The sequence below is a fragment of the Colius striatus genome, chromosome Z (assembly GCF_028858725.1).
Source record: "Colius striatus isolate bColStr4 chromosome Z, bColStr4.1.hap1, whole genome shotgun sequence".
NCBI lineage: Eukaryota > Metazoa > Chordata > Aves > Coliiformes > Coliidae > Colius > Colius striatus.
Window position 1 is genome coordinate 3,911,324 of NC_084790.1, and position 25,091 is coordinate 3,936,414.

The 25,091-nt window shown below is 58.3% G+C and overlaps 1 protein-coding gene across 4 annotated transcripts; it reads left to right on the plus strand.

Moving 5' to 3' along the window:
- The first annotated feature begins 1,664 nt into the window (after window positions 1-1,664).
- On the plus strand, window positions 1,665-24,006 carry MED24 (mediator complex subunit 24). 4 transcript variants are annotated; one of them, XM_062019027.1, is made up of 27 exons: window positions 1,665-1,731; window positions 2,043-2,181; window positions 4,767-4,849; window positions 4,981-5,108; window positions 5,245-5,283; window positions 6,653-6,726; window positions 7,818-8,041; window positions 9,088-9,199; window positions 9,663-9,813; window positions 10,599-10,712; window positions 11,270-11,356; window positions 11,517-11,602; window positions 11,964-12,050; window positions 12,544-12,655; window positions 13,210-13,352; window positions 14,101-14,138; window positions 14,741-14,823; window positions 16,912-17,090; window positions 17,205-17,304; window positions 17,607-17,782; window positions 18,489-18,753; window positions 19,549-19,730; window positions 20,017-20,110; window positions 20,437-20,536; window positions 23,195-23,272; window positions 23,412-23,560; window positions 23,697-24,006. In XM_062019027.1, exons 2-27 carry the CDS (start codon window positions 2,102-2,104, stop codon window positions 23,811-23,813), a joined length of 3,081 nt encoding a protein of 1,026 aa, XP_061875011.1. In that variant the 5' UTR covers window positions 1,665-1,731; window positions 2,043-2,101; the 3' UTR covers window positions 23,814-24,006. The 4 variants fall into 4 exon arrangements, with proteins under 4 accessions (XP_061875011.1, XP_061875012.1, XP_061875014.1 ...); XM_062019028.1 differs by having other exon boundaries at window positions 11,520-11,602; XM_062019030.1 differs by lacking the exon at window positions 4,981-5,108 and having other exon boundaries at window positions 2,043-2,177.
- Window positions 24,007-25,091: the final 1,085 nt, after the last annotated feature.

Consider the following 25,091-nt stretch of genomic DNA (forward strand, 5'->3'; position numbering starts at 1 on the left):
CCCCCCGGCTGCCGGGGCCCCTCGCCGGCTGGGCAGGCGCTCGCCTGCCTAATCCCGGCCCCGGCACGGGGGGGATTTGTGGTGCCCCGGCCCCATGAATGATTCACTGGGGGATTAAGGGGCCGTGGAGCCCCCCTGAGCAGAGCTTGAAGGGCTAGGGGGGGTGGGGGGGCACAGGCACCCAAGTGCCCCGCCCCACAGTGGCATCTCTGGCGCCCTGGGAGGCTGCACCCCTCTCCTGGGCTTCATGGGTCTCCAGTGCATATGGGTGAGGGGTGCTGGGGGCTGCTCCCTCCCCATCCCCACTCCCCATCCTTCCGTTGCCGTGGCAATGGCAGCCATGGGGATATTTTTAGCTGCTGGTACCCGCATTGGTGGGGAGGGGGGAGGTGGCTCAGCCCCACGGCTGCCTGCATGTGTGCAAGCACACGCGTGTCTGTGTGCACACCTGCTCACACCCACGTGTGTGCATGCACCTACACACAGGTACCTGCGTGCACACCTGCCTGTGGGCATCCCTGCACACGTAAACACACACATACGTGACTGCACACGTGTCTGTACGCACACCTGGGCATGCACACATGTGGGCACACACGCACGGGTCTGCGTGTACACACATGCATGTCCTCCAGCACACATGCTCAGACACTCCCCTGCATGCAGACGTGATCCTGTCTCTGCAGGTTTGCACACTCGCACTCTTGTGCACGCACGTGCCCACGTGCATGCTGATGCCCACACGTGTGCATGTACACACACCCCACTTGCACCTACGCACACACGTGTTCACACCCTGCCACCTACATGTGTGCCAGTCCACACGTGCACACCCACACGTGCACAGCCATGTTCACATGCTCCCACACTTGTGCAAGCATGTGTCTGTGTGCACACCCATGCTCTCGTCTGCACCACACAGGTGCACATATTCCCATGCATGCTCCTCAGCACACACGTGCACACGCCCTCATCTGCCTGGGCATCCCTTCCTGCCTGCACACCCACGTTTGCACACTCCCACACTTGTGCACACACGTCCCTGTGTGCACACCGGTGCTCACATGCATGCAAGTACACACGCACCTCTATGCATCTATGCATGAGCACATGCTCCAGCACACGTGTGCACACACTCCCATCTATGTGTGTGCCCATTCCCACGTGTGCACACCCACATTTGCACGCTGCTGTGCTCACACACACATCCCTGTGTGCACACAGGCGCTCACACGCGTGCACACCTATGCACACACGCACAACCCAGCACACACACCCCCCTCCACCAACACGTGTGCCCAATCCCATGTGCAAACCCACGTTTGTACACTCATCCCTGCGTGCACAGCCGCTCTCACACGTGTGCACACACACACACACACACACACACACACACACGTTCCCACGTGTGCACATCCACCCCTGACGCTCACATCCCCATTATTTTCCATGCACACGGGATATTTTTGGCACACCCACGCATTTCCCAGCACCGCCTTTGCACACTTCAACCATTCCCAAACCCCGGCCCTTCCCTTGCCCGCGTTTTTGCGCGTTTTTGGCCTCCTGGTTGCACACCCTCGCCTTTGCGCGCCTCCCTCCCGGCTGGACTCCAACTCCCAGCATGACCCGCGCCACGCGCTCACGGCTCCGCCCAATCAGCGCTCGGCTTGCTGGCGGGTGCCGTCATGGCGGTGTGCAGGCGCTGAGGGAAGCCGTGGCCGGACGGAGGTGAGGGGCGGTGGGGGAAAACGGGATCGACCAGGGGAAAGGGGAAGTGTATCCGGGGCCTGACCCCATACCGGAGCTGTGAGACCCCTGAGACCCGTCCCTCTTCCTCCTGGTGGTTTCCAGGCCACAGACCGCGGCCTCCCCTTCCCCTCTTGAGCTGCAGGGCCTCGGTCCCCACCGTGTCCTAATGCCCCCCCCCCCCCGAGACCCCTTTGGCTTCCCCCAGAATGGGAGGAGGGGGGGGAGTAGTTTATTCTCCGCCCCTCCCAAATACCCCATTCACCCCTGCCATCTCTTCCTTTTTTTTTCAGAGAGCAGCCATGAAGGTGGTGAACCTGAAGCAGGCCATCCTGCAGGCCTGGAAGGAGCGATGGAGCGACTATCAGTGGGCTATAAATATGAAGAGGTTCTTCCCCCGTGGAGCCACCTGGGATATCCTCAACCTGGCAGGTCTGGGGTTGTGGGGGAGCTGTGGTAGGGGAGAATTTGGGGTGGATGGGGCTGTTTGTGTCTGGGGCTATGTGCTCTGGTGCTTCACAGGGTGGTTTCATTGCCTGGCCTGGAGATGGATGCATGGTTCAAGTGACCTAAAGCTCAGCCTGTGGTGGAGGGACACCTAGGACAGGGCTGGGATCATTGCTGGCTGAAGCAATACATCCCCAAATGTGATCATAGGATCACAGAATGGTAGGGGTTGGAAGGGACCTTTAGAGATCATCTAGCCCACCCCACCTTGCTAAAGCAGGTTCACCTAGATCAGATCACACAGGAATGTGTCCAGTTGGGTTTTGAAGACCTACTTAGAAGGAGCCTCCTGGGCAGCCTGAGCCAGGGCTCCCTCAACAGTGAAATAGTTCTTCCTTATGTTTAAATGGGACTGTTTGTGTTCCAGCTTCTTTCCATCACCCATTGTCTTGTTGCTAGATATGATAGAAAAAAGTGCTGCGCCAATCTCCTGACCCCCACCATTGAGATATTTATAAATATTAGTTCCCCCCATAGTTTCCTCTTCTCCAGAATAAACAGCCCCAATTCTCACTGCTCCGTCACCTGGCTCCACACAGGTTCCCACTGGCTGCCTCAGTTTCCCCTGCTGAGAGGGGATAATGACCCTGTCAGTGTGTCAAACTAAGGGAGTGAAAAGTGCTGCCAAGGAGCCAGGTGCTGCTCCCCACCCCTGCCTTGTGGAGTTTCTTTCCCCCACCCGCATTCAAGGACACAAACCCTGCCAAATGCTGGGACCTGCTGAACTCCACGGTTTAAAGATTTGCCAGGCTTTTATGCCAATTATAGAAACGTGTTGCTAGGTTTTGGTTTTGGTTGGTTTTTTTTTCCCTTCCTCTGTGCAGCAAGTGTGTGTTTGCATGCTCAGGATTGAATAAACACGGTTGCTGCACTGGGGGGATTTAAAGGGAACTGGCACTAGTGCAGGCAGCAGCACTCCTCACCCCACTGAAGGGAGAACCTTTCCCCAGTGGGTCTTTTTTGTTTCCTTCTGTCTTACCAGTGTTTGCTTCTGGCAGTGTTTGGCCTGTGGTGGTGGGTTTTGTCAAACCATGTCCTCCCAGCCAAGCTCCTCAGGCTGGGTTTGTCCCTCTCCTCTCACAGCCTGTGATGGGCTTGTGCCCAGCCCTACGGTGATGTGGGGCTGAGCTGGAGCTGTGGGGCCTGGCTGTGATGGTGAGGTGACAGATTTGCTTAGGGGAGGGCTGGTACAGCCAGGAGAGTGAGGGCTGCAAGTGCTGGGGGATGTGTGGGGTGGTTGGCTCGTAGGCCAGCCCTGCTGCTGAGCAGCTGTTCCCTGGGGCTCCCTGCTGCCTGTTCACATCCTGACAGGCTCAGCTCCTGCTCCTCTTGCTGAGACAGCCTGAGCCTATCTGTGTACACACAAATGCAGGGCCAGAGGTGACCAGTCCCTGTAATTTCTGTAGAAACAGGTTCCTCCTGGCTAGGAGAAACCCAAGCTTTATTGGAGGACGGCCCCTCTGTCAGGGAGAGAAGGGAGCTGAGTCCCTTTTTCCCCACTGCAAGAAAGGAGCTTAAAAGGTGGGATACTGGCACTGCCGTGGTCCCAGGCAGCCTCAGCGTTGCTGTGGGTACGCAGGGAGGCTGCTCCTGAGGCCTTGGTGACCGTTAAGGACTTCTGCCTCCGTCACTGCAGCCCTGGAGCCGCCTTTTCCCCAGGTCCTGCCTTTCAGATTGAAACTCCAAAGGAGGCAAAGCTGGCACGAGCTGCCAGGATCATGGCAGTGCCCAGCAAATCTGTGCTGACACGTCTGCAGTGGGTAACAGCATGTGGCTGGCTCGTGTTGACACTCCTTGATTAGATGGGGAGGGGAAAGCTGCCATTAGCCTTCTGTCCTCGAGCCTGAGAAGCTTTTGGCTGAGGTCTCAGCCTTCCAGCAAGACCCAGGGAGTCTCCTGCTCCCGTGGTTGGGATGAGGCGGCTGCTGCTCCTTCTTGGCCTTCGGGGCCGTGACTTCCCCAAATGGCTGCTGTCCCCTCTTGAGTCTGCCTGCTTTGACCTACTTACAGCCCGTGCCACGGCCTGGGGCCTGCTTTCAGGAGGTGGTTCCTGTGCTCTGCCATAGTTCAAATGGTCAATTAAAGGCTTGACTGAGCAGATAGGACAGGCAGAGCCCCTCCAGCACCCACGGGCCGGCGGCAGGGAGGGCCAGACGTGCCGGGCTGGTCTCAGCTCAGAGGGATTGTCTGCCCGGAGTTCAGCCCCAGGTGCCAGAGCAAAAGTCACTCAGAGGAGGATGTGAGAGCCTCCTGGGCAGGACGTGGGAGGGAGGGGAACGTGTTTGGAGAGCGGCAGGTGTTGTTTCAGGGCCAGGCTGCCTGGGGAGCGCTGAGTTAGCAGGAGGCTCTTTGCACTGGTTTTTGCCATCAGGGGGTCCGGAAGTTGTGGGACTGGGTTAATTTTGGGTGCAGTTGGCACAGCTTGTCTTTGCCCCCTTTCCTGTGGGGTGAGAGGCAGAGCGTGCCTGCGTCTGTGTGTCCCGCTGACCCGGGACCTCCTTTGCCTGCAGAAGCTCTCCTGGAGCAGGCCATGATTGGGCCCTCACCGAACCCACTCATCTTGTCCTACCTGAAATACGCCATCAGCTCCCAGGTAACGTCACTCCCTCCCCGCCCCGCGCTGCAGACGCTGCCGCCTCTCACCCTGGGCCAAGAGGCCGGCATCGGTGGCAGCCAGATGCCTCCCCCACCATCTGCACCCCTCCTGTGCCCGGCGCCCGTCAGGAGCCTCTGCCCCTGGGGTGCAGCTCCTTTACCCGCCGCCGGCTCGGCGCGGCCTTTTCGCGGCGCCTGAGAGTTTGTGCGAAGCCAATGTGCCGTCGCCTGAAAACGTCCGTTCGGATTTGTGCCGGGTGGGTGCCGCGGCCCCCGTCTGCTCTGCGGCAGGCGAGAGGCGGCGGGGCCGTGCCCTCGCCCCGGCTGTTCCTCGGCAACCGGGCGCCTGCTAACGCGCCGCTGCCACCGGCTCTTTTGTGTTTTTATTCCTAGATGGTGTCTTATTCCACGGTCCTGATGGCCATCAGCAAGGTATGGGCGCTGGCAGAGGGATGTTTTTCTCTCTTTAGCTCTCACCCACGTATCCCGTTTCCCTCCCCGCAGCTCTCACCAAATATAGGTCAAGTGGAAAACGACATCCTCTGCTGAGTCAGCAGCGGTCAGACAGCGCAGATTAGTGCCTGAGTCCTTCCGTGTCCCGCTGAGGACAGGCTGCTGCCGCGTCTGGCGGGTCCCTCTCTGGTTTTGTGGGTGTGAGAGCCTGGTCCCTCCGTCGTGTGGGGCCTGGCAGCCTCCTGCCCCTCAGCACCCTGTGTGTAAACCACGCCTTGGCTGCCGGAAACCGCATCCCTCTGTGGCCGGCGGCGCTGGCAGCGGCCTGCGGATCCGGAGCTGGCGATGGGAAAGCAGAGCCTTTCCCCAGGGAGGGCTGCCAGCACCCAGAGAAACACGGCCGTGGCCACCCGCCCCTCTGGCTGCCTTCCCACGGGACCTCAGCATCCCCACGCTGCTTCAATGGGGATGAGCCCCTCCTCAGCATTTAGAGGCAGCTCCAGAGGGGCAGTAGCCACTTGCAGGCGGCGTCAGGCCACCTCTATTCTGGTTGAAGAAGAATTTAAGGGAGAATAATTTCTCTCCTGGTGGTTACTGGGGGTGGGGGGAGGGAGGTACTGGTAGCTGCATGATGCCAGCATTGTTTTGGGGTTGGCTTGGAGCTGTGCCATAAGCATGCCACAAAGCCCTGCTGATGGTAGGGTCACTGATCTGGGGTGGTGGGCATGCTCCTGGGGGTGTTAGAGCTGCAGTAGGGCCTGCTGACCCCAAGCACAGTGGCAGGACTGCTCTGGAGGGCACGGGCTCGTCGCCGTTGCACGTGTCACACGTTGCAGCAGAGAGCTGACCTTGACAGCCGAGCCGTCCTCCTTCAGAGCAGCATGGGCTGAGAGCTGAGCTGCGGGCTAGCTCCGGCCCGGCGGGGTGGCCCCATCTGCTCCCCTTCCTCTGCCCACCTCCCTGCTGGCCCCGCGGCCAGCCAGGCTGTTGGCACACGCTGCCAGCCCCGCTGAGCTGGGGGTGGGCACACGGGCTGGCACTGGGCCGCCACAGCAGCAAGGCAGCCTGCAGGGAGCGGGGCTGTCGGGAGAGGCTGTGGAGAAAACCCGTCCTCAGCCCTGCTGCTGTGGCCCACTCGCCTCCTGCAACCCCAGGAGGGCACGACCCAGCTGTCGGACAGCCCTGACCTAGTTCTTATGTGAGAGGCTGCTGGGCAGCTGCCAGGGCCAGTGTCCTGTGGCCGGCAGTGCCCAGCCCAGCCCATAGAGGAAGGGAATGAGTTTGTTTTCAGAGCTGCTGGATCCTAGGCAGCCCCCATCTGAAATCTGTCTTTGTTCCCGTGCTCTAGTTTGATGACTTCTCCCGGGACCTGTGTGTCCAGTCGCTCTTGGAGATCATGGACATGTTCTGTGACCGCCTCAGGTATGGTGTGGCCGTTCCAGCCTCATCCCCAGGCAGTGACAGGAGGTGGTGGGGCCTGGCCAGGCCTGGGGATACTTGCCCTAGCAGAGACAGTCAGGTTCCCCCTCCAGCTGTATGTCCATTCCTGACTTGATGCCACACAAGTGCCAGCGTGGGGAGAGCAGGGGATGTCCAAAACCCCGTCAGCTTTGTGGGGAGCTGCAGGAAACCCACCCGTTCTGGGATAAACCTCTCTGCTGTGGTATTCCTGTCTGGCTCAGGTAGATGTGGCGGGTGTAAGTCCTGTGGCCTGAGAGCTTCTGTCCCCTCATACCATTTCCTTTCTCTCATGTGGCCTCTGCAGCTTCCCAGGGCCCTGGCTACATGTCCCTGTCTGTGAGCGCTCGCAGTCCTGCCTGCACAGCCCCAGGCTCTCCAGGCAGCTGCCTTGTTTTGCTTCATGCTCTTCCGCTGGTGTTGCAGGGCCCAGGGGAGTCCAGACAATTCAAGCCACGAAAACTTTTTTAGAAAGCTTAGAAATCTTCCTGTTAACCCCTGCCAGCCTCTTCTGGGAAGGCAGGAGGAGAGAGCAGGGGACAGTGGGAGGAAGAGGAAGGTTGAAGGTAGCAGCTCTTCAATTACATGAAACGAAGCAGCAGCAATGAATATGCATCAGTCACAGATGTTGACAAGGAGCTGCTGATGGCCAACTGCAGAGCCAGGCACTTAATCCAGGCTCTGCCTAATCTGATCCTCTGCTTAATTTGATCAGAACTTCTGGCCTCGGTGATTTGTGCATCAGGAGGGGAAAAGGGTTCACCTCTCGCAGCACGTTGGTCGATGCTGAGCCTCTCTTAGCTAGATGATTTGATTAGAGGCTTGGAAAGTTTCCCTGTAATAGTGGCCAGAGAGGAGCCTGCACTGAGGACACTCTTTCCCCTGGCACAGCGGGGATGCTCGTGGGCTGAGCAGGTTGGGATCTGCAGCAGAGGAGCTGGCGGGCGGGCTGAGCCGGGAGCAGGGGAGAGGGGTTTGGATTCCCCTGCCTCGGTTTCCCGGGGGAAGGGCCATAGCCCATGGTGAGCACAGCCCCTCTTCTCTCCCCTGGTCAGCTGCCACGGCAAAGCAGAGGAGTGCATCGGGCTGTGCCGAGCGCTGATGAGTGCCCTCAACTGGCTCCTGCGCTGCGCCGCCTTCTACGCTGAGAAGGTGAAGGACACGCTGGAGCAGACGGCGGCCGAGGGGCAGCTCAAGATGTGTCTGGAGAGGCTGGAGAAGATGCTCAACAGCACCAAGAACCGTGCCCTCATCCACATCGCCAAGCTGGAGGAGATCTGTGCGTTGCTGCCCCTGCCCTGCCCTGTGGCAAGCTCTGCCTGTGGCTTCCTCCCACTCTGCCAGTGCTGGGGAGATGCCATCGCCACCTCTCCCTTCCCCCTGCCCGGCTCCTGCCGCATTGTCCCTGCAGCTCCAAGCCCATCCATCTTCCAGCCCTGTTGCTATAACCATCTCTTCCCTGGCTTCCTGCCACCCTCTGCCCCCTCCCCTCTGTGCTGCCCTTGGAAGAGGAGCAGAATTAATGTGACGGCTGTGTGAGCGGGTCCTGGGCTCTGGCAGCGCGTCTGGCACAGCCCTGCGCCTTCACTCAAAGCCTGTGTCTGCCTCAGAGGCTGCAGCCAGGAGCTGCTGGGTGGCACGCAGAACCTCAGCTTGGGTTCATGGAGAATCAGAGAATCATTTCAGTTGGAGACCTTTAAGCTGATGGAGTCCATCCGCTACCCTCACCAAGCCCACCACTAACCCACAGCCCTCATCACCTCAGCGTTGGGATCCCTCCAGGGCTGGGCACTCCCCCACCTCCCTGGGCAGCCTGGCACAGGGGCTGACAACCCTCTCAGGGAAACAGTTCTGCCTCAACTCCAGTCTCAGCCTTCCCTGGGGCAACTTGGGGCCATTTCCTCTAGTCTCATCATATTACTTGGGAGAAGAGACCAACTCCCCTCTGACCATAGCCTCCTGTCAGGAGTTGCAGAGAGTGTTCCTGTCTCCCCACAGCCTCCTCCAGGCTGAACACCCCCATTCCCTCAGCTGCTCTCCAGCACCCTTGTGCTCCAACCCCTTTCCCAGCTCTGCTGCCTGTCTCTGGCCACATTCTAGCCCCTCAGTGTCTTTTCTTCTAGTGAGTACCCCAACACTGAACACAGCACTCAAGCTGCAGCCTCACCAGTGCCCAGTATGGGGGAATGTCACACAGAGGTGTGACTACTGCTCACCATGAGGCCTGGCAGGAAGCCCCAGCCTTGGCAGGCCATCTCTATTGTCATGAGCCTTGGAGACAGCTTGTCCTACTGCTCAGTGTGTCGCTGTCCCCTCCCTCCCCAGCCTCGTGGAGTGCCGTGGAGCAGTCCCTTGTGAAGCTGGGAGAGCACCTCAACAGCCTTGGCAACTCCCCACTGCGAAGCCAGGCTGATGACTGCATCTCACTCATCAAGAGGTAACTTTGTGCTGCTGTTTCCATGGGATTGTAGCATAAAATAGGTCTGAGCTGGGGAGCTGAGAGCCTCTTGCCTCCCCTCACATGCTTTACTGTCCGTTGCTGGTTCAGCCTCCTGCACTGGCAGCAGGCTGGGGCTGTTGAGATGCCCTGGGGACAGGGCTAGTGTAACGTGCTTCTCTGGTGACCCTCAGGCCCCTTGTCATCCCTCGACTGCTCTGGCCACATCAGAGCTGCTGCCTCTGCTCTGGGTTCCCCCAGACCTGTGCCCAGGGCTGGCGCTGTGGTACAGGGGTGTGTCTGTGCCCAAGGGCTCCTCTGTAAGGCACGGGAGCTGCGAGCTGGCCTGCCCCAAGAGATGCAGGACAACAGAGACCAGGGGCTCAGCTGGGAAAGGAGGTTGGGGCAGAAAGAGTGAGGATCTGTCCCTGCATGTGACCCTGTGCTGTTGTCTCCCACCCAGCATCCCCACCATGCTCTCAGTCCGCTCCGAGCAGCTGAACAAGAGCAGTTTCCCCACGGTGCACGCCGTGGTGCTGCTGGAAGGGACCATGAACCTCACAGGAGACACCCAGCCGCTGGTGGAGCAGCTGATGATGGTGAAGAGGATGCAGGTACAGAGGTGGCATCTTGATCTTCTCTTCAGGGTGTCCTGGGGCTGTAGCTCCGTGCTTCATCCCCATCCTGTTCCAAGGGAGCAGGCACAGCCATGGGGAGGTCGGTGTTTAACCCCAGGCAGCAGCTCAGCCCCTCACAGCTGCTCACTCCTGCTTCCCCTGATAGGATGGGGAAGGGAATCAGAAGGCTAAAAGTCAGAAAACTCTTGGGTTGGGGTGAAGGTGATTTAATAGGAAAAGCAAAACAAGGAATCCATTCCTGACCCATCAGCAGGCAGGTATTCAGCCATCCTCAGGGCAACCGGGCTCCCTGACACGTGGCAGTGACTCGGGAAGACAAATGCCATCACTCCAAATGTTTCCCTCTTCCTTCTTTCCCTCCCCAGCTTTATATCCTGACATGACATCCTATGGTCTGGGGTATGCCTTGGGTAACTTGAGGTCAACTGTCACAGCTGTGTCACTTCCCAGCTTGTGCCTTCTCCCAGCAACTCACTGTGGGGTGGGATGAGAAGCAGAAAAGGCCTTGATGCTGTGCCAGCACTGCTGGGCACTAACCAAAACATACTGGGTTATCAGCACTGTTTCCGGTACAAATCCAAAACACAGCCATGTACCAGCTACAAGGAAGAACACCAACCCTATCCCAACCCAAACCAGCACAGGGGAGCAGCATGAGCCCATCGACACCTTAGCAGGGGGTTCAGGGTTTGGCTGGGATTGGGGGAGGCACTTTATTGCCTTTATAAGCACTGGAGGTGGATTGTCTGTGTGCCCCACAGCGCATCCCGTCCCCTCTCTTCGTCCTGGAGATCTGGAAGGCCTGTTTTGTGGGCCTCATCGAGTCCCCAGAAGGCACAGAGGAGCTGAAGTGGACAGCCTTCACTTTCCTGAAGGTAAGGACCTTGAGCAGAGAGCTCCAAGCCTCAGGCCTGCTACTGTCTTTTCCCTGCATGCCCACCCCCTGTGAGCACTGAACCCTGGGGTGGAGCAGTCATTTCTATCCCTCAGTGTGTCTCTGAGCCTGCTGCAGCCCTCCTGCAACCTGCTGAGCATCAGTTCTGCTGGCTTCCTTTCAGCCCAGCTCCACTTTGTTTTGCAGAGTGGCTTTCCTGGGATGCTGTGGGGGAAATGGTGGCCTATGCTCCCACAGCTTGGCATCAGGCAGCCCTGCTACTGCTTCACCTCTGTTCTTTGCACCAGACAGAAGGGATCTGCCTGTAATTTCAGGCCTGGACATGTGCTTTATCCCCACAACAGCCTGTTCTCTGTGTGGCTGTCAAGAGGTGGCCGTTCTCTGTGGCTCCCTGTGACAGTGTGTGGGGGAGGTAGGGGCACAGGGTCCTCTGGGTGCACGGGCTGCTCCAGAAATGCTCCTTTCCCTGGACAGGGAGATCCTGACTGCAAACTGTGGTGTGTTCCAATCAGTCTCGTTGTGTCCTCTGTCTTTCAGATCCCCCAGGTCCTGGTTAAACTCAAGAAGTATCCCCAAGGGGACAAGATGAGTCTCAAGGAGCCGTTTGGCACGTTGTGTACCCAGGTTTGTCACAGTGGTGCTGGGGCCTGGCCAGAGCTGTGTGGGGATGGCTGGGGTAGGAAATGACCTGTCCTAAGAACTTTCCTCTAAGAGACAAGGCAGTGTGGGAGAGGGAGGTGGACTCGTCAGCAGGTCTGAGCTGAGTGCTTGGCTTTGTGCACAGCAGAGCTTCGCTGAGGATGTGAACTGTGCCTTCGAGTTCCTGCTGAAGCTCACCCCGCTGCTGGACAAAGCAGATGAGCGATGCAAGTGAGTGTTTAAGGCTGACCTGCAGCCCTGGGAGCCTGTGGCCACTCTGTGTCACAACCACTCCATCCTCTCTCTGGTGAGCTGTGCTGTGGGGTGCTGGGGAGGCTCCTTGCAAGGCTTTTTCGGTTTCTGATCCAGTTCGTTCTTCCTGAGGAGCTGATGCTTGCCGGGTGAGCAAGGCAGTGAGTGTGTGATGGCTGATTCATGTGTTGGTGATGTTATGTGACATCTGGAGCTGCTTTTTGGCCCTGCAGCATCCTCAGAAGGGTGGGAGCAAGGCCAGGAGGGCAACCCAGGAGACCCCATGGCCTGTATGGCAGCAGGAATGCTGTCCCTCAGGCCAGTGCTCTCTTTCTTTCAGCTGCAACTGTATGAATCTGCTCCTGCAGGAGTGCAGCAAGCAGGGGCTGCTTTCAGAGGCCAACATGAACAACCTGATGGACAAACGGTACAGCCCTCTCCAAAGTGGGGGTGACCACCTGGGGTTGGGGGACCTCACCCTTCTGCCCAGCTTGGGGGGTGGGGCATAAGGGACCAGCTGTGATGCTCTGTCTGTCCTGCACCTGGGACTATGGCCTGGAGGGATGAGGCTTTGCTTTCTGGGACAGATTGAGGACAAAATCTGTTCTCTCAGAGTGGCAGTTAGTGGTGGCCTGAATCACAGAATCATTTGTGTTGGAGAAGCCCTTGAAAGCTCCTGCAGTCTCAGCCCTGCCCTCACTCTGCCCAGCCCACCACTAACCCACGGCCCTCAGCACCTCAGCTCCACAGCTTTGGTATCCCTCCAGGAATGGGGACTGATGTTGTCTCTCTTGTGTTGTAGCTGAGATGCTGAGGTGGTGGCCTTCCCTCAGGGGTGGCTGGGAGGTGCCTCAGTGTGGGCAGGAGTGAGGCAGGGTGATGGATTCCTGCTCACCAGCCCTTCTGTGTGGCTCCCCCAGGACAGCAGACAGAGAAGATGCTCCACACTTGAAATCAGCAGAGAACGCCAACATCCAGCCAAACCCAGGACTCATCCTCAGGGCTGAGCCCACTGTCACCAACATCCTGAAGGTGAGTCCCTTCCTGCCTCCCTCCCTGCTGGGCAGGCCCATGCCAGCCTCAGATACTGTTCCCAGCAGCACAGGGCTCACCAGCAGGGCTGAGAGGTGCCTCATCTCCCCCTGCACTGGGTTGGAGGAACAGAGGAATCTCTCAGAACCTGGCTGATCTTTGAGGAGAGCAGGAGCTTCTCCTTCCCAGGAAGCCAGAGGCAGCAGGCTCTGGATGCCAGCAGCCTGAGTCCAGCCAGCTCTGCCCACCCTGCTCTCAGCCACTTCCCTTTCTGCACCCCAATCCTGCCCCACTCCAGTTGCCTCATGGCTACTGGGTGCCAGAGCATGTGTTTGTGTGCCAGAAGGATGTGTTTGGGCACCAGTCATGCTGCCTGAGGTGTGGAGGGCTGCATCCTTCCTGTCCCAATCCCTGTGGGTTCCTGCTCACCAAGCCCTCATGGGACTCTGCTCTGGCAGCTGGCCAGCTCTGCTCACATGGCTGGAGTTTTGCTGCTGCTCTGTAGCACATAGTCACCTTTACTTTGTTTCTTTCCTCTGTTTTTTTTTTGGTAGACCATGGATGCAGATCACTCCAAGTCCCCTGAGGGCTTGCTAGGGGTCTTGGGTCACATGCTGTCTGGGAAGAGCCTGGATTTGCTGCTGGCAGCAGCAGCAGCCACGGGCAAGCTGAAATCCTTTGCCCGCAAGTTCATCAAGTGAGTGTCCACCTGGATGACACCATCCTTGGTAACCAGCAGGGCTGGGGGGAGCAGGCAACCCCCAAAACACCCGTAGATGGGGCTGGATGTGTCTCTGCAGCACTGAGTCCAGCACAGGGCTGGGATCTCGGGGAGACCCCATCTGCATTGCTTCTATGTGAACAGGACAGAGAATTGAAGTTGGGTTGGTTTGTTGGTGTTAAGAGAAACAGAGAAGCACTGGCACAGCCTCAGACCCAGGGTGGTTGTTCCATGTGTGCCCTCAGGCCCCAGACACCCGTGTCCTGACTAGAGCATGGGCACCAGCATGCATGGGGCTGTGCCACGCACTTCCCTGGGCAGGGAGACCCGGGGCAGCATGAACTCCAACTGAGTGCATGGCCCTGGATGCTTGGCTGGGTCCTGGCTGGGTGCACAGCCACCTCTGTGCTTGCTCTGGCTGGGGGTTCAAGCTCAGAGACGCCCAGGCAGCTGGGCAGAGCTGCCTCTGGCAAGAGGATGTGCTCAAAATACTGGGACTGAGTGGGTGTGGGTAAAAGCAGCATCACTGGAGCTGTTTTGCTTCAGGGGAGAAGAGGCAGAGGGAGGAGGTGGCTCATAGGGTGTCTGTGGAGCTGGGCCTCACTTTGGTCCCTGCCCACCCCACTCCTCAGAGCAGGGCAGGGAGCTGGGCAGTGGGATAGGGTGCAGGATGGGGTCTGTTTCACGGGCTGCTAACACTTCTCTGTGACTTTCCACTCTCCAGGCTGAACGAATTCACCAAGAACATCAGCGCAGAAAACTGTGAGTGTGTGTGAGCAGGGGGTGGTTGAGGCTCTGCTCCCCCTCTACCACGTGCTGGGCCTTGTGGGGCTTGGCTGTGGGGTCAGGGTGAGCTGAGCTGTGCCAGGTACAGGGGCACGTGGCTGGGTGCTGGTGGGCATCCAGGCTCCCAAAGATGTGTGGCACATGCCTGTCCATCCCGAAAGTGGGATGGTCCCTGCTTGTGGGGAAATGTCTCCTTCTCCCTGTCTCAGCTCATGGGGCCCCTTGGGCTGCAGCTCCCTCCCTGGAAGGGGTGATGTGTCAGCACTGAGCCCGAGATAAGGACTCTGACTGCATTTGCCTGTGATGAAACTTAACTGAGTGTTCTGACCTTCCATGGTGTGAGGGGGGGGCAGCCTGGGGATGGGCTGGGGCTGCCAAACAGGAGGCCAGAGCTGCTTCAGGGGCTCAAGTGGAGGCAGATGGGGTGGAGGGAGGCACTTGGCACATGCCCTGGAGCCCTGATTGGCACACAAGCTGCTAGGAGGAAGCAGGATCTTAACTCTCAGCTCACAAGGCTCCTGGATGTCTCCTTGTGCCAAGGCTGGAGAATCCCAAATTCATTGTTTTTCCTCTCACAGCCAAATCAGCCCCAGTTCGGGCCCTTCTCTTCGACATCTCCTTCCTCATGCTGTGCCATGTGGCCCAGACCTACGGCTCGGAGGTGAGCATCCTGCAAAGGGGATGGGGTTCTTGTACAGCAGCCTGCCAGCAGCCTGCCAGCCTCCTCTAGTGGCCAGCTTGCCAGAGCCATCGTTCCCACAGCCCCCTGGGGCAGATGGAAAGGGGGTGACCTGCTGGAGAGCAGCTCCAGGAGAGGGACCTGGCAGTGCTGGGTGATAACAAACTAACCATGAGCCAGCAACGTGCCCTCGTGGGTAAAAAGCCAATGGCATCCTGGGGGGATTAAGAGGGTGTGGGCAGCAGGTTGAGGGAGGTTCTGCTCCCCCTCTGCTCTGCCACATCTGCTGAGGCCTCATCTGGAGTACTGTGTCCAGTTCTGGGCTCCCCAGCTTCAGAGGGACAGGGAACTGCTGGGGAGAGGCCAGCACAGGGCCAGCAAGATGATCAGGGGACTGGAACATCTTCCTGCTGAGGAAAGACTGTGGGACGTGGGGCTGCTTAGTCTGGAGAAGAGGAGGCTGAGGGGGAGCCTTATCAGCACTTACAAGTACCTAAAGGGTGGGTGTCTGGAGGATGAGGCAGCACTTTTTTTCCCCTGGCAGTCTCCAGCGACAGGACGAGGGGCAGTGGACACAAGCTGCAACACAGGCAGTTCCACTTAAACACAGGGAAATGTTTCTTTTTCCTTTCCTTTTTGATTTTTCTGAGCATCAGCCCTCCCCCCTGTCAGAGGAGGAACTTGCAGCTCCACTCAGGAAAGGCCATTTTGGGTTGCATCAAAATTTTCCAGGTTTCGACATCTCTGTTGGGAGCCAAAACGGCCCCAAAACAGCAGGAAGGGGAAGAAGGGAATGAGAGATGGGTGGGAGGGGGCTGCCTGGGGAGGGGGGACATGCCCAGGGCTCTCTGGTGAGGCTTAACCACCCCACCCCGGCCTGGCCTGGCCCAGGGTGACTTTCCCGTCCAGCTGCTGCTCAACAGATGTGTAAAACTTTTCTGGGGGGGATAAAAATAGTGTCTCTGGGGTGCTGTTGGGCTGAAGGGCGGAAGGGATGTGTGGGATTCCCAGCTCGTAGCACCCCCTGGGAGCCCTGGACCAACTGGCTCTGGAGAGCCTGGGCATGGCTCACTGGGCCAGGGGACAAGTGGCCTCTTCTGGATGGGACACTGCTGTCTATGTGAGTGGGCACGCTGGTCTGAGAGGGACTGTGCTCACTGGAAGCTGGACAGGGCCTGCCTGGGGGCTGGCTGGTGCCTGACACAGTGGCTGGTGCCTCACTGGGAGGTGGCCACAGACTTGCTGAGTGCTGACCGGTGCCTTCCTGGGGGTCTGGCTGCAGCCTTACAGGGACCTTGTCAGTGACAGGGGTCTGGCCAGTGCCTCACTTGGGATGGCCAATGTCTCACTGGAGACAGCCAGTGCCTCACTAGGGGTGGCCAGTGCCTCACTAGGGGTGGCCAGTGCCTCACTGGAGATGGCTAGTGCCTCACTTGGGATGGTTAGTACCTCACTTGGGATGGTTAGTGCCTCACTGGGGATGGCCAGTGCCTCACTGGGGATGGCCAGTGCCTCACTGGAGATGGCCAGTGCCTCGCTGGAGATGGCCAGTGCCTCACTGGGGATGGCTAGTGCCTCACTTGGAATGGCCAGTGTCTCACTGGGGATGGCCAGTGCCTCACTGGGAATGGCCAGTGTCTCGCTGGAGATGGCCAGTGCCTCACTGGGGATGGCCAGTGCCTCACTTGGAATGGCCAGTGTCTCACTTGGAATGGCCAGTGTCTCACTGAGGGTGGCCAGTGCCTCACTTGGAATGGCCAGTGCCTCACTGGAGATGGCCAGTGCCTCACTGGGGATGGCCAGTGTCTCACTGGGGATGGCTAGTGCCTCAGTGGGGGTGGCCAGTGCCTGCCTCTCTGTGCAGACCACAGGGCGGCGCTGTGCCCCTGGCCATGAGCACCCTAGTGGGGCCAGTGGGGTGTCCCAGCCCATTGTAGGGGTCCCAGCCCATTGTGGGGGTCCCAGCCCAGGGTGGAGGTCAGAGCCCAGAGTAGGGGCCTGAGCCCAGGGTGAGGTCCCCAGCAGGGTCTGTGTGGCCATGGGGCAGAGCCTGTGCCGATGCCCTTGCAGATGATCCTGTCAGAGCTGAGCCCAGCGAGTGAGGTGCCCTTCTTTGAGACCTGGATGCTGACCTGCATGCCCGAGGAGGGGAAGATCCTCAACCCTGACCACCCCTGCTTCCGCCCTGACTCCACCAAGGTGGAGTCCCTGGTTGCACTCCTCAACAATTCCTCTGAGATGAAGCTGGTGTAAGCACTCGCCGTGTGTGTCCACCCTGCCAGGCTGGGAGGGGAGCACCCAGCCCAGCTGCCCTGGCCTCGTGGCTGAACCAGTCTCCCTGCTGCTTTTGTCTTCCCTGACAGGCAGATGAAGTGGCACGAGGCGTGTCTCAGCATCTCAGCTGCCATCCTGGAGATCCTCAATGCCTGGGAGAACGGTGTCCTCACCTTTGAGTCCATCCAGGTGTGCCTAGTGGGAGGGTGGTGTGGGGCAGAACAGGGGCACTGACATCACGCCGTGTCTTGAGGAGGGACCAAGGCCTGAGCAAGGCAGAGGATCTCTTGATCCTCCTCCCCTGCGTGCTCCTGCAGCTGCTGTGGAGCTTGCTTGATCCTTTACGACTTGGGTCCAGCCCCTTGGTGTGTGGCAGCAGGGCTGACAGGGGCAAGGAGGAGAGAAGGGCTCAGACCCACAGCCCTGGGAGGTGATGCTGAGGCAACACCTGTGCATCCTCACATCTGTGCTCATCCCATCTCCTCCTCTAGAAAATCACAGACAACATCAAGGGGAAGGTGTGCAGCATGGCTGTGTGTGCAGTGGCCTGGCTGGTGGCCCACGTCCGCATGCTGGGCTTGGACGAGCGGGAGAAGTCCCTGCAGATGATCCGGCAGCTGGCGACCCCCCTGTACAGCGACAACACGCTGCAGTTCTACAACGAGCGGTGAGGCCCCCGGCCCCGGCCCTGCCAGCCTTCCTCCTGCCCTCCCACCGCCTCCCAGGGCCTGTGTGACCCAGGTGCCCAAGAAGGCCAAGGGCATCCTGGCTTGTATCAGCACTGGTGTGACCAGCAGACCCAGGGCAGGGATTGTCCCCCTGTGTTGGGCCCTGGGGAGGCTGCAGCTCCAGGGCTGTGTTCAGTGCTGAGCCCCTCACTCACTGCCACAGGGACACTGAGGGGCTGCAGCGTGGCCAGAGCTGGGGAAGGGGCTGGAGCACAAGGGTGCTGGGGAGGGGCTGAGGGAATGGGGGTGTTGAGCTTGGAGAAGAGGAGGCTGAGGGGAGACAGGAGCCCTCCCTGACACTCCCTGACAGGGAACTGTAGAAAGGGTAAGGGTCTTTTTTTCTCCCAAGTGAGAAGAGGAGGCTGCCCCACTTTACACCAGGAGAAGTTGACATTGGAGCTGAGGCAGAACTGTTTCCCTGAGAGGGGTGTCAGCCCCTGTGCCAGGCTGCCCAGGGAACTGGGGGAGTGCCCAGCCCTGGAGGGATGCCAAAACCATGGAGCTGAGCTGCTGAGGACCATGGGTTAGTGGTGGGGTGGGCAGGGTGAGGGCAGGGCTGGGGCTCCAGGAGCTTTTAAAGGGCTTTTCCAGTCAAAATAATTATGTGTTTCTCCAATTTTCTGACCCCATCCTTCTCTGCTGCAGAGTGGTGATCATGAGCTCCATCCTGGAGCACATGTGTGCAGATGTCCTGCAGCAGACAGCCACACAGATCAAGTTCCCCTCCACGGGCATGGACACCATTCCCTACTGGAACCTGCTGCCTCCCAAGAAGCCCATCAAGGAGGTGCTGACGAGTGTGTTCACCAAGGTGCTGGAGAAGGGCTGGGTTGACAGCTGCTCCATCCACATCTTTGACACCCTCCTGCACATGGGAGGTGTCTACTGGTTCTGCAACAACCTGGTGAAGGTATGGAGTGGAGGAGGGAGGTGTCCGTGAATCCCAGCATTCGTTACTGGGGACTGAGGGTAGATCTGGAGGTCTAGGTTGTGCTCCTGCTGTCCAGGAGTCTTGGTTATCAGAATCATAGCATTGTTTGGTTGGAGAAGACCTTTAGGATCATTGAGGGAGGTGGGGTTATTCAGCTTGAAGAAGAGGAGACATGATCACTCTCTGCAGCTGCCTGACAGGAGGCTGTGGCGAAGTGGGGGTTGGTCTCTTCTCCCTAGTAATGAATGACAGGTCAAGAGGAAACAGCCTCAAGTTGTGGCAGGGGAGGTTTATATTGGGCATTAGGAAACACTTTTTCTTAGAGGGGGTTGTCAGACAGTGTCCCAGACTGCCCAGGGAGGTGGAGGATTCTCCATCCCTGGAGATATGTATAGATGAGATGCTGAGGGCCATGGGCTAGTGATGGGATTGACAGTGTGAGGGCAGGGCTTGGACTCAATCATAGAATCACAGGATCATTTTGGCTGGAAAAGCCCTTGAAGCTCCTGGAGTCCCAGCCCTGCCCTCACCCTGCTCAGCCCACCACTGACCCACGGCCCTCAGCAGCTCAGCCCCACGGCTTTGGGATCCCTCCAGGGCTGGGCACTGCCCCAGCTCCCTGGGCAGCCTGGCACAGGGGCTGACACCCCTCTCAGGGAAAGAGTTCTGCCTCATCTCCAACCTCAACCTCCCCTGGGGCAACTTGAGCCCCTTTCCTCTTGTCCTTGTGTGTACTGAGTGTGTCAGTACCTCCCTCTGCTCTGGGCACCGCAGGAGCTGCTGAAGGAGACACGGAAGGAGCACACGCTGCGGGCTGTGGAGCTGCTCTATGCCATCTTCTGCCTGGACATGCAGCAGCTGACACTGACATTGCTGGGCCACATCCTGCCCAACCTGCTGACAGACTCCTCCAAGTGGCACACGCTCATGGACCCTCCAGGGAAGGCTCTGGCCAAGTAAGACCCGAGACCCATGGGCACTGTCTCCTTGAGGGACACGTTTGCGGAGGGTGGAAGCTGATCTGAGCTGGGACAGGGGTCCCAACTGCCCTGTTCCCACCGTGGGCCTGGTACAAGAGCAGGCACGCTGATGTCTTGGGCACTGATCCTCCTTCCTCTCACTGTGGAGGGACCTGGAACATCTCATCCTGGCAAACACTCAGGCCTCTGCTGTCTCCCCTCCTCACACACTGTCATCAGGGTGGGCTGGCAGCACCTGGCAGTGTCCCTCCTTTATCCCCAGGCTTTCTGTGTGGTGTGCCCTGAGCTCCTACTCCTTCCACAACAGAAGCCAGGCCTCTGCCCGGCAGAAGAAGCGGCACCGAGAGGACATTGAGGTGTGTCTGGTGTGCAGTGGGGTTTGGTTTGCAGGCAAGAGTGGGCAGTGTCCGTGGGAGAAGAGGGGCAGGAGGAGCAGGCAGACTCCCTACCCAGGCTCTCTGGGATGTCTGTGATCCTTTGAGCATAAAAGATGGGCTTTTCCCTCCTCTTTTTCTGAGGAAGGGGGACTGCAGTGAGATGGTCCAGATGTGTTTGGTCCCTCCTGAGATGCTGTGGGTGAACAGAGATCATAGTCCTGGGCCATGGGGCTGTGTGGAGGGTCATGAGCATTGGGAGGGGGGCTAGGATTCCTGGAGAACTGAACCCCCTTTCCCCCCTCAAGGATTACATCAGCCTCTTCCCACTGGACGACACACAGCCCTCCAAGCTCATGCGCCTGCTGAGCTCCAACGAGGAAGACTCCAACACCCTCTCCAGCCCCAGTAAGTGCTGAGGGAGGGGGAGGCAGCTTAGGGGAAAGGCACTGTCCTGCCTCACTGCTTGATTCAGGGTATGAAATATGTATTGGCACAAAACCCCTTCTCTTCCTCAACTGGCCAAGTGGAGATGTAGAGCACTTGAGTGTGTATTGCTGAATGACCCTGGAGCTTTTGCACTTGGAAAAGCTCAAGCTCTTTATTTCTTCAATCAGAACAGCTTAGGAGAGGGGATGAGGTCACACTGTCACCCCTACAACGTGGCCACCCAACCCAGTTCATCCTGGACAAGGGGCTCAGGTAGATTTTCTTAGAGCCTCATCCTCCCCAGCCACCCTGTGTGAGACCGAAGAGCTGATGTGCTGAGTGCCAGGAGGTGACATTCCTGATACTTGAAATTCCTCTCTGGTTAAGGAGTCTGTGAGTGGAAGTGACGAGTCCCATTGCTCCCATCGCTGTGCTGGGGGAGTTACAACAGCTCTGGGGTGGTGGCCATGTCCCCCTACCACAGCAGGGTCCTGTCACAGCTCCCACATGCATTGTCTGGACTCCAGGGCAGTGAGTCAGGACATTCCTTGGTCATTGTTTCTCCTGATGCTCTTCTTACAAGTTACTCTTTATGTATTAGTTTTTAAAACATCCTTCGACCTGTGGTTTTTGTTGGTTTCATTACTGTTGAAATGTGGGCTTTTCCCTTTATCTCATTTGTCTTTTTTTAACTTCTGAGGCAGTTCCACCTCTTCCCAGTGACACTCAGGACTTTTTTTGGGCTGTTTGCTTTAGTGATGGGGAAATGCTGCTTCCTGCAGCAGCCAACGTAACTCATGTGATTCCATGAGAAAGCTGTGGGAGGGTTTTCTTGTGATGAGCATCCTCAGAGCAGCACAAGGTGGGGTCCTGCTGATTTTGTTGAAGCTGAGGTCTGTGGAAGAGCCTTCCCAGGAGATTCCTGTTCTCCCAGGACAGGAATTCCGGAGGAGCACAGAATCACAGCATAGTGGGTGTGGGAAGGGCCCTGGAGAGCTCACTCAGCCCAACCCCCTGCTACAGCAGGTTCTCCTCCATCAGGGGGCACAGGAACGTGTCCAGGTGGGTTTGGAAACCTCCCACGAAGGAGCCTCCACACCCTCCCTGGGCAGCCTGGGCCAGGGCTCCCTCACCTCAGCACCAAAGGAGTTTTCACTTGTATTTCAGTGGAACATTTTGTGTTCAGGCTTGTGCCCGTTACCCCTTGTCCTGTCACTGGCCACCACAGAACAAACACTGGCCCCATCCTCCTGACACCCACCCTTTAAGTATTTCTGTTAATGAGATCCCCTCTCAGTCTTCTCCAGACTAAACAACCCCAGGTCCCACAGCCTTTCCTCAGCAGGAAGATGCTCCAGTCCCCTGATCATCTTGGTGGCCCTGTGCTGGCCTCTCTCCAGCAATTCCCTGTCCCTTTGGAGCTGGGGAGCCCAGAACTGGAGACCCACCAGCATTGCTTCGCAATTTGGGTCAGATAAATACCCTCAGTCTGTCCCGAGATTTGCTGCTAGTCCCTTGGACATGCCTCAGCCCTAGTAGCTAAGTCTTGCCCTGGGAGTGAGCTCCCAGAGCTGCTGTGCAGCTGTTGAACATCTGGCTGTGCCTCAGCTGCGGGCAGCGCCTGCGTTTCCTCTCCCGATTGTGACATGACAGGAATGTTGCTCGTGCCCTCCTGGAGTATCTGGGATGAGTCACTGCCAGGGTTCAAACCCGGAGGGGAGAGGCAGGGAAGCAGCTCACACTCACCCTTTGGAGATGGCGTTGCACTTGGACAGATTCTGGCTTGTGCAAGAGTGAAGTGTCACACCCCAGGAGCAGCAGTGGCCACCCTGGCAGAGAGGGATGGTGACCTGCCTGTCCATGGTGTGCCCGAGCAGCAAAGACCATCCTCATTTGAGCACTGAGTGATGGTCTGAACGCCTCTTGCTCCGTGGGGACAGCTCGTGGCAGAGCCCCTCCTGGAGCCCATGAGCTGGGTGAGCAGGAATGGCCACACTTGGCCTGAGTGGGCACATTGGCACAGCCTTTTTAGCCTCCCCCCAGCCTAACATGTCCTGCTTTCAGCAGGGATGGAGTTCATTTTCTTCCCACTGGCTGCTCCAGGGCTGTATCTTGAGTTTGTGCTGAAGAGAGTGTTGGTAACACCGGGGTGTTCTGGCTATTGCTGAGCAGGGCTCCCACAGTATCAAGGCCCTTTCTGCTTCTCACCCTGCCCTGGCAGTGAGTGAACTGGGGGTAGGGGGAGGCTTCACTAGAAGCTGGGAGGGAGCATGGCCGGGAGAGCTGACCCCAACTAGCCAGAGGGCTGTTCTGTACCATAGGAGTCATGCTTAGCAGGTGAACTGGGGGGAAGGAGGGGATGGCCAGGAGGGGCAGATCACTGCTGGGGCTTTTGCTGGGTTTTGTTTCTCTTAATTAATGATCATGTTTAATTCTTCTTACCGTTGTTATATTTCAGTTTGGTTGTTACACTTGTTCATATCTTAACCCACTAGTGTTGATTTCCTTTCCCTGTTGCCCCTCCCCATCCCACAGGAGCTGTGGGAGCTGTGGGGAGGGGGAGTGAGGCAGTGGCTGCGTGGTGCTGCGTTACTGTCTCGGCTTGAACCACCAAACACTTGTTCTCCTCCCCAACAGATCGTTCCATGAGCAGCTCCCTCTCTGCCTCGCAGCTCCACACCGTCAGCATGAGGGACCCTCTCAACAGGGTCTTAGGTAACGATCAGTGGGGCATGGGCAACGAGGTGCCCTGAGCTGGTGGGGACCTGTTTGTCCCCTCTGTGGGAGGTTGGGATCGCTCCTCTCCTCCCTAAACTCACCTGACTTTTGATGTTTCCTTTGGATTTTTTCACAGCAAACCTCTTCCTGCTCATCTCTTCCATCCTTGGGGCCAAGACGGCTGGCACCCACACCCAGTTTGTCCAGTGGTTCATGGAGGAGTGTGTGGACTGTCTGGAGCAGGGCAGCCACGGCAGCATCCTCCAGTTCATGCCCTTCACCATGGTGAGTCCTCTGGGCAGCAAGTCTCTGTGGCCATGGAGTGCTCCGGTCCCATGGGACAGATGGACACGTCCAGGGCAGCCCCACTGCCTCCAGCGCTCCTGTGACTCAGCTGTGTTTCTCCTCTCTCTCTGGACAGGTTTCAGAGCTGGTGAAAGTATCCACCATGTCCAGTCCTAAAATTGTCCTGGCCATCACAGATCTCAGCTTGCCCCTGGGCCGCCGTGTCGCTGCCAAGGCCATCGCTGCGCTGTGAGCCAGGGGGCTGTGGGAGGCTGGGAGGGGAGGGGAGAGGGGCTGGGCTGGGCTGCGTGGGACGGATGGGCCCAGGGGCTGCTCAGCCTCCCCTCAGCCTCCCCTCCCTGCCTCCCCTCGGCCCCCAGCAACCAAGATGACCCCCTGCCTTGGGGTGATTTTCTATCCACAATGAATTCAGTCTTTTTATAGAATCAGACTTTGCTTTGTTTCTCTTTGGTTTCCTGACTGCACCCCTGGGACTCCCCAAAATCTGCCCCATCTCAGGGTGAGCTCGATGGAGGGGTGAGGGGAGAGTCAACAGCCAAGATGGCACCAAGTTGAGTTGGAGGCCTGTGGCCAGTGGGATTCCACAGGGATTGGTTATGGGGGGTCTTGTTCACCCTATTCATCACCAAAATAGGTGAGGGGACGGAGTGACCCTCAACATGTTCCCTGATGGCACCAAACTGGGAGCACTGGCTGATTCACCACAGGCTGTGCTGCCATTCAGCGAGATCTTGACTGGCCGGAGTTGGGCAGAGAGGAACCTGCTGAGATTCAACAAGTGCAGAGTCCTGCACCTGAAGAGGAGCAACCCCCTGCAGCAGGACAGGCTGGGGGTGACCTGCTGGAGAGCAGCTCCAGGAGAGAGACCTGTCACTGCTGGGGGAGAATAAACTCACCATGAGGCAGCACCGTGCCCTCGTGGGCAAGAAGCCAATGGCAGCCTGGGGGCATCAAGAGAATGTGGGCAGCAGGTTGAGGGAGGTTCTGCTCCCCCTCTGCTCTCCCTTGTTGAGGCCTCATCTGGAGTCCTGTGGCTAGTTCTGGGCTCCCCAACTCAAGAGGGACAGGGAACTGCTGGGGAGAGGCCAGTGCAGGGCCAGCAAGATGATCAGGGGCCTGGAGCATCTCCCTGCTGAGAAAAGGCTGCGGGACCTGGGGCTGTTTAGTCGGGAGAAGGCTGAGGGGGCACCTTGTCGATGCTGATAAACCCCTAATGAGTGGGTGTGGAGAGGATGAGTCTTTGTTTTGTGGTGGCTAGTGACAGGACAAGAGGTAATGGGCCCAGGCTGGAACACAGGCAGTTCCACTGGAACACAAGGAGCAAGTGCTTTGGTGCTGAGGTGAGGGAGCCCTGGCCCAGGCTGCCCAGGGAGAGTGTGGAGGCTCCTTCGTGGGAGGTTCCCAAACCCACTTGGACACGTTCCTGTGCCCCCTGAGTGAGGGGAACCTGCTTTAGCAGGGGATTGGGCTGGATGAGCTCTGCAAGGCCTTTCCAGCCCCAGTTATTTGG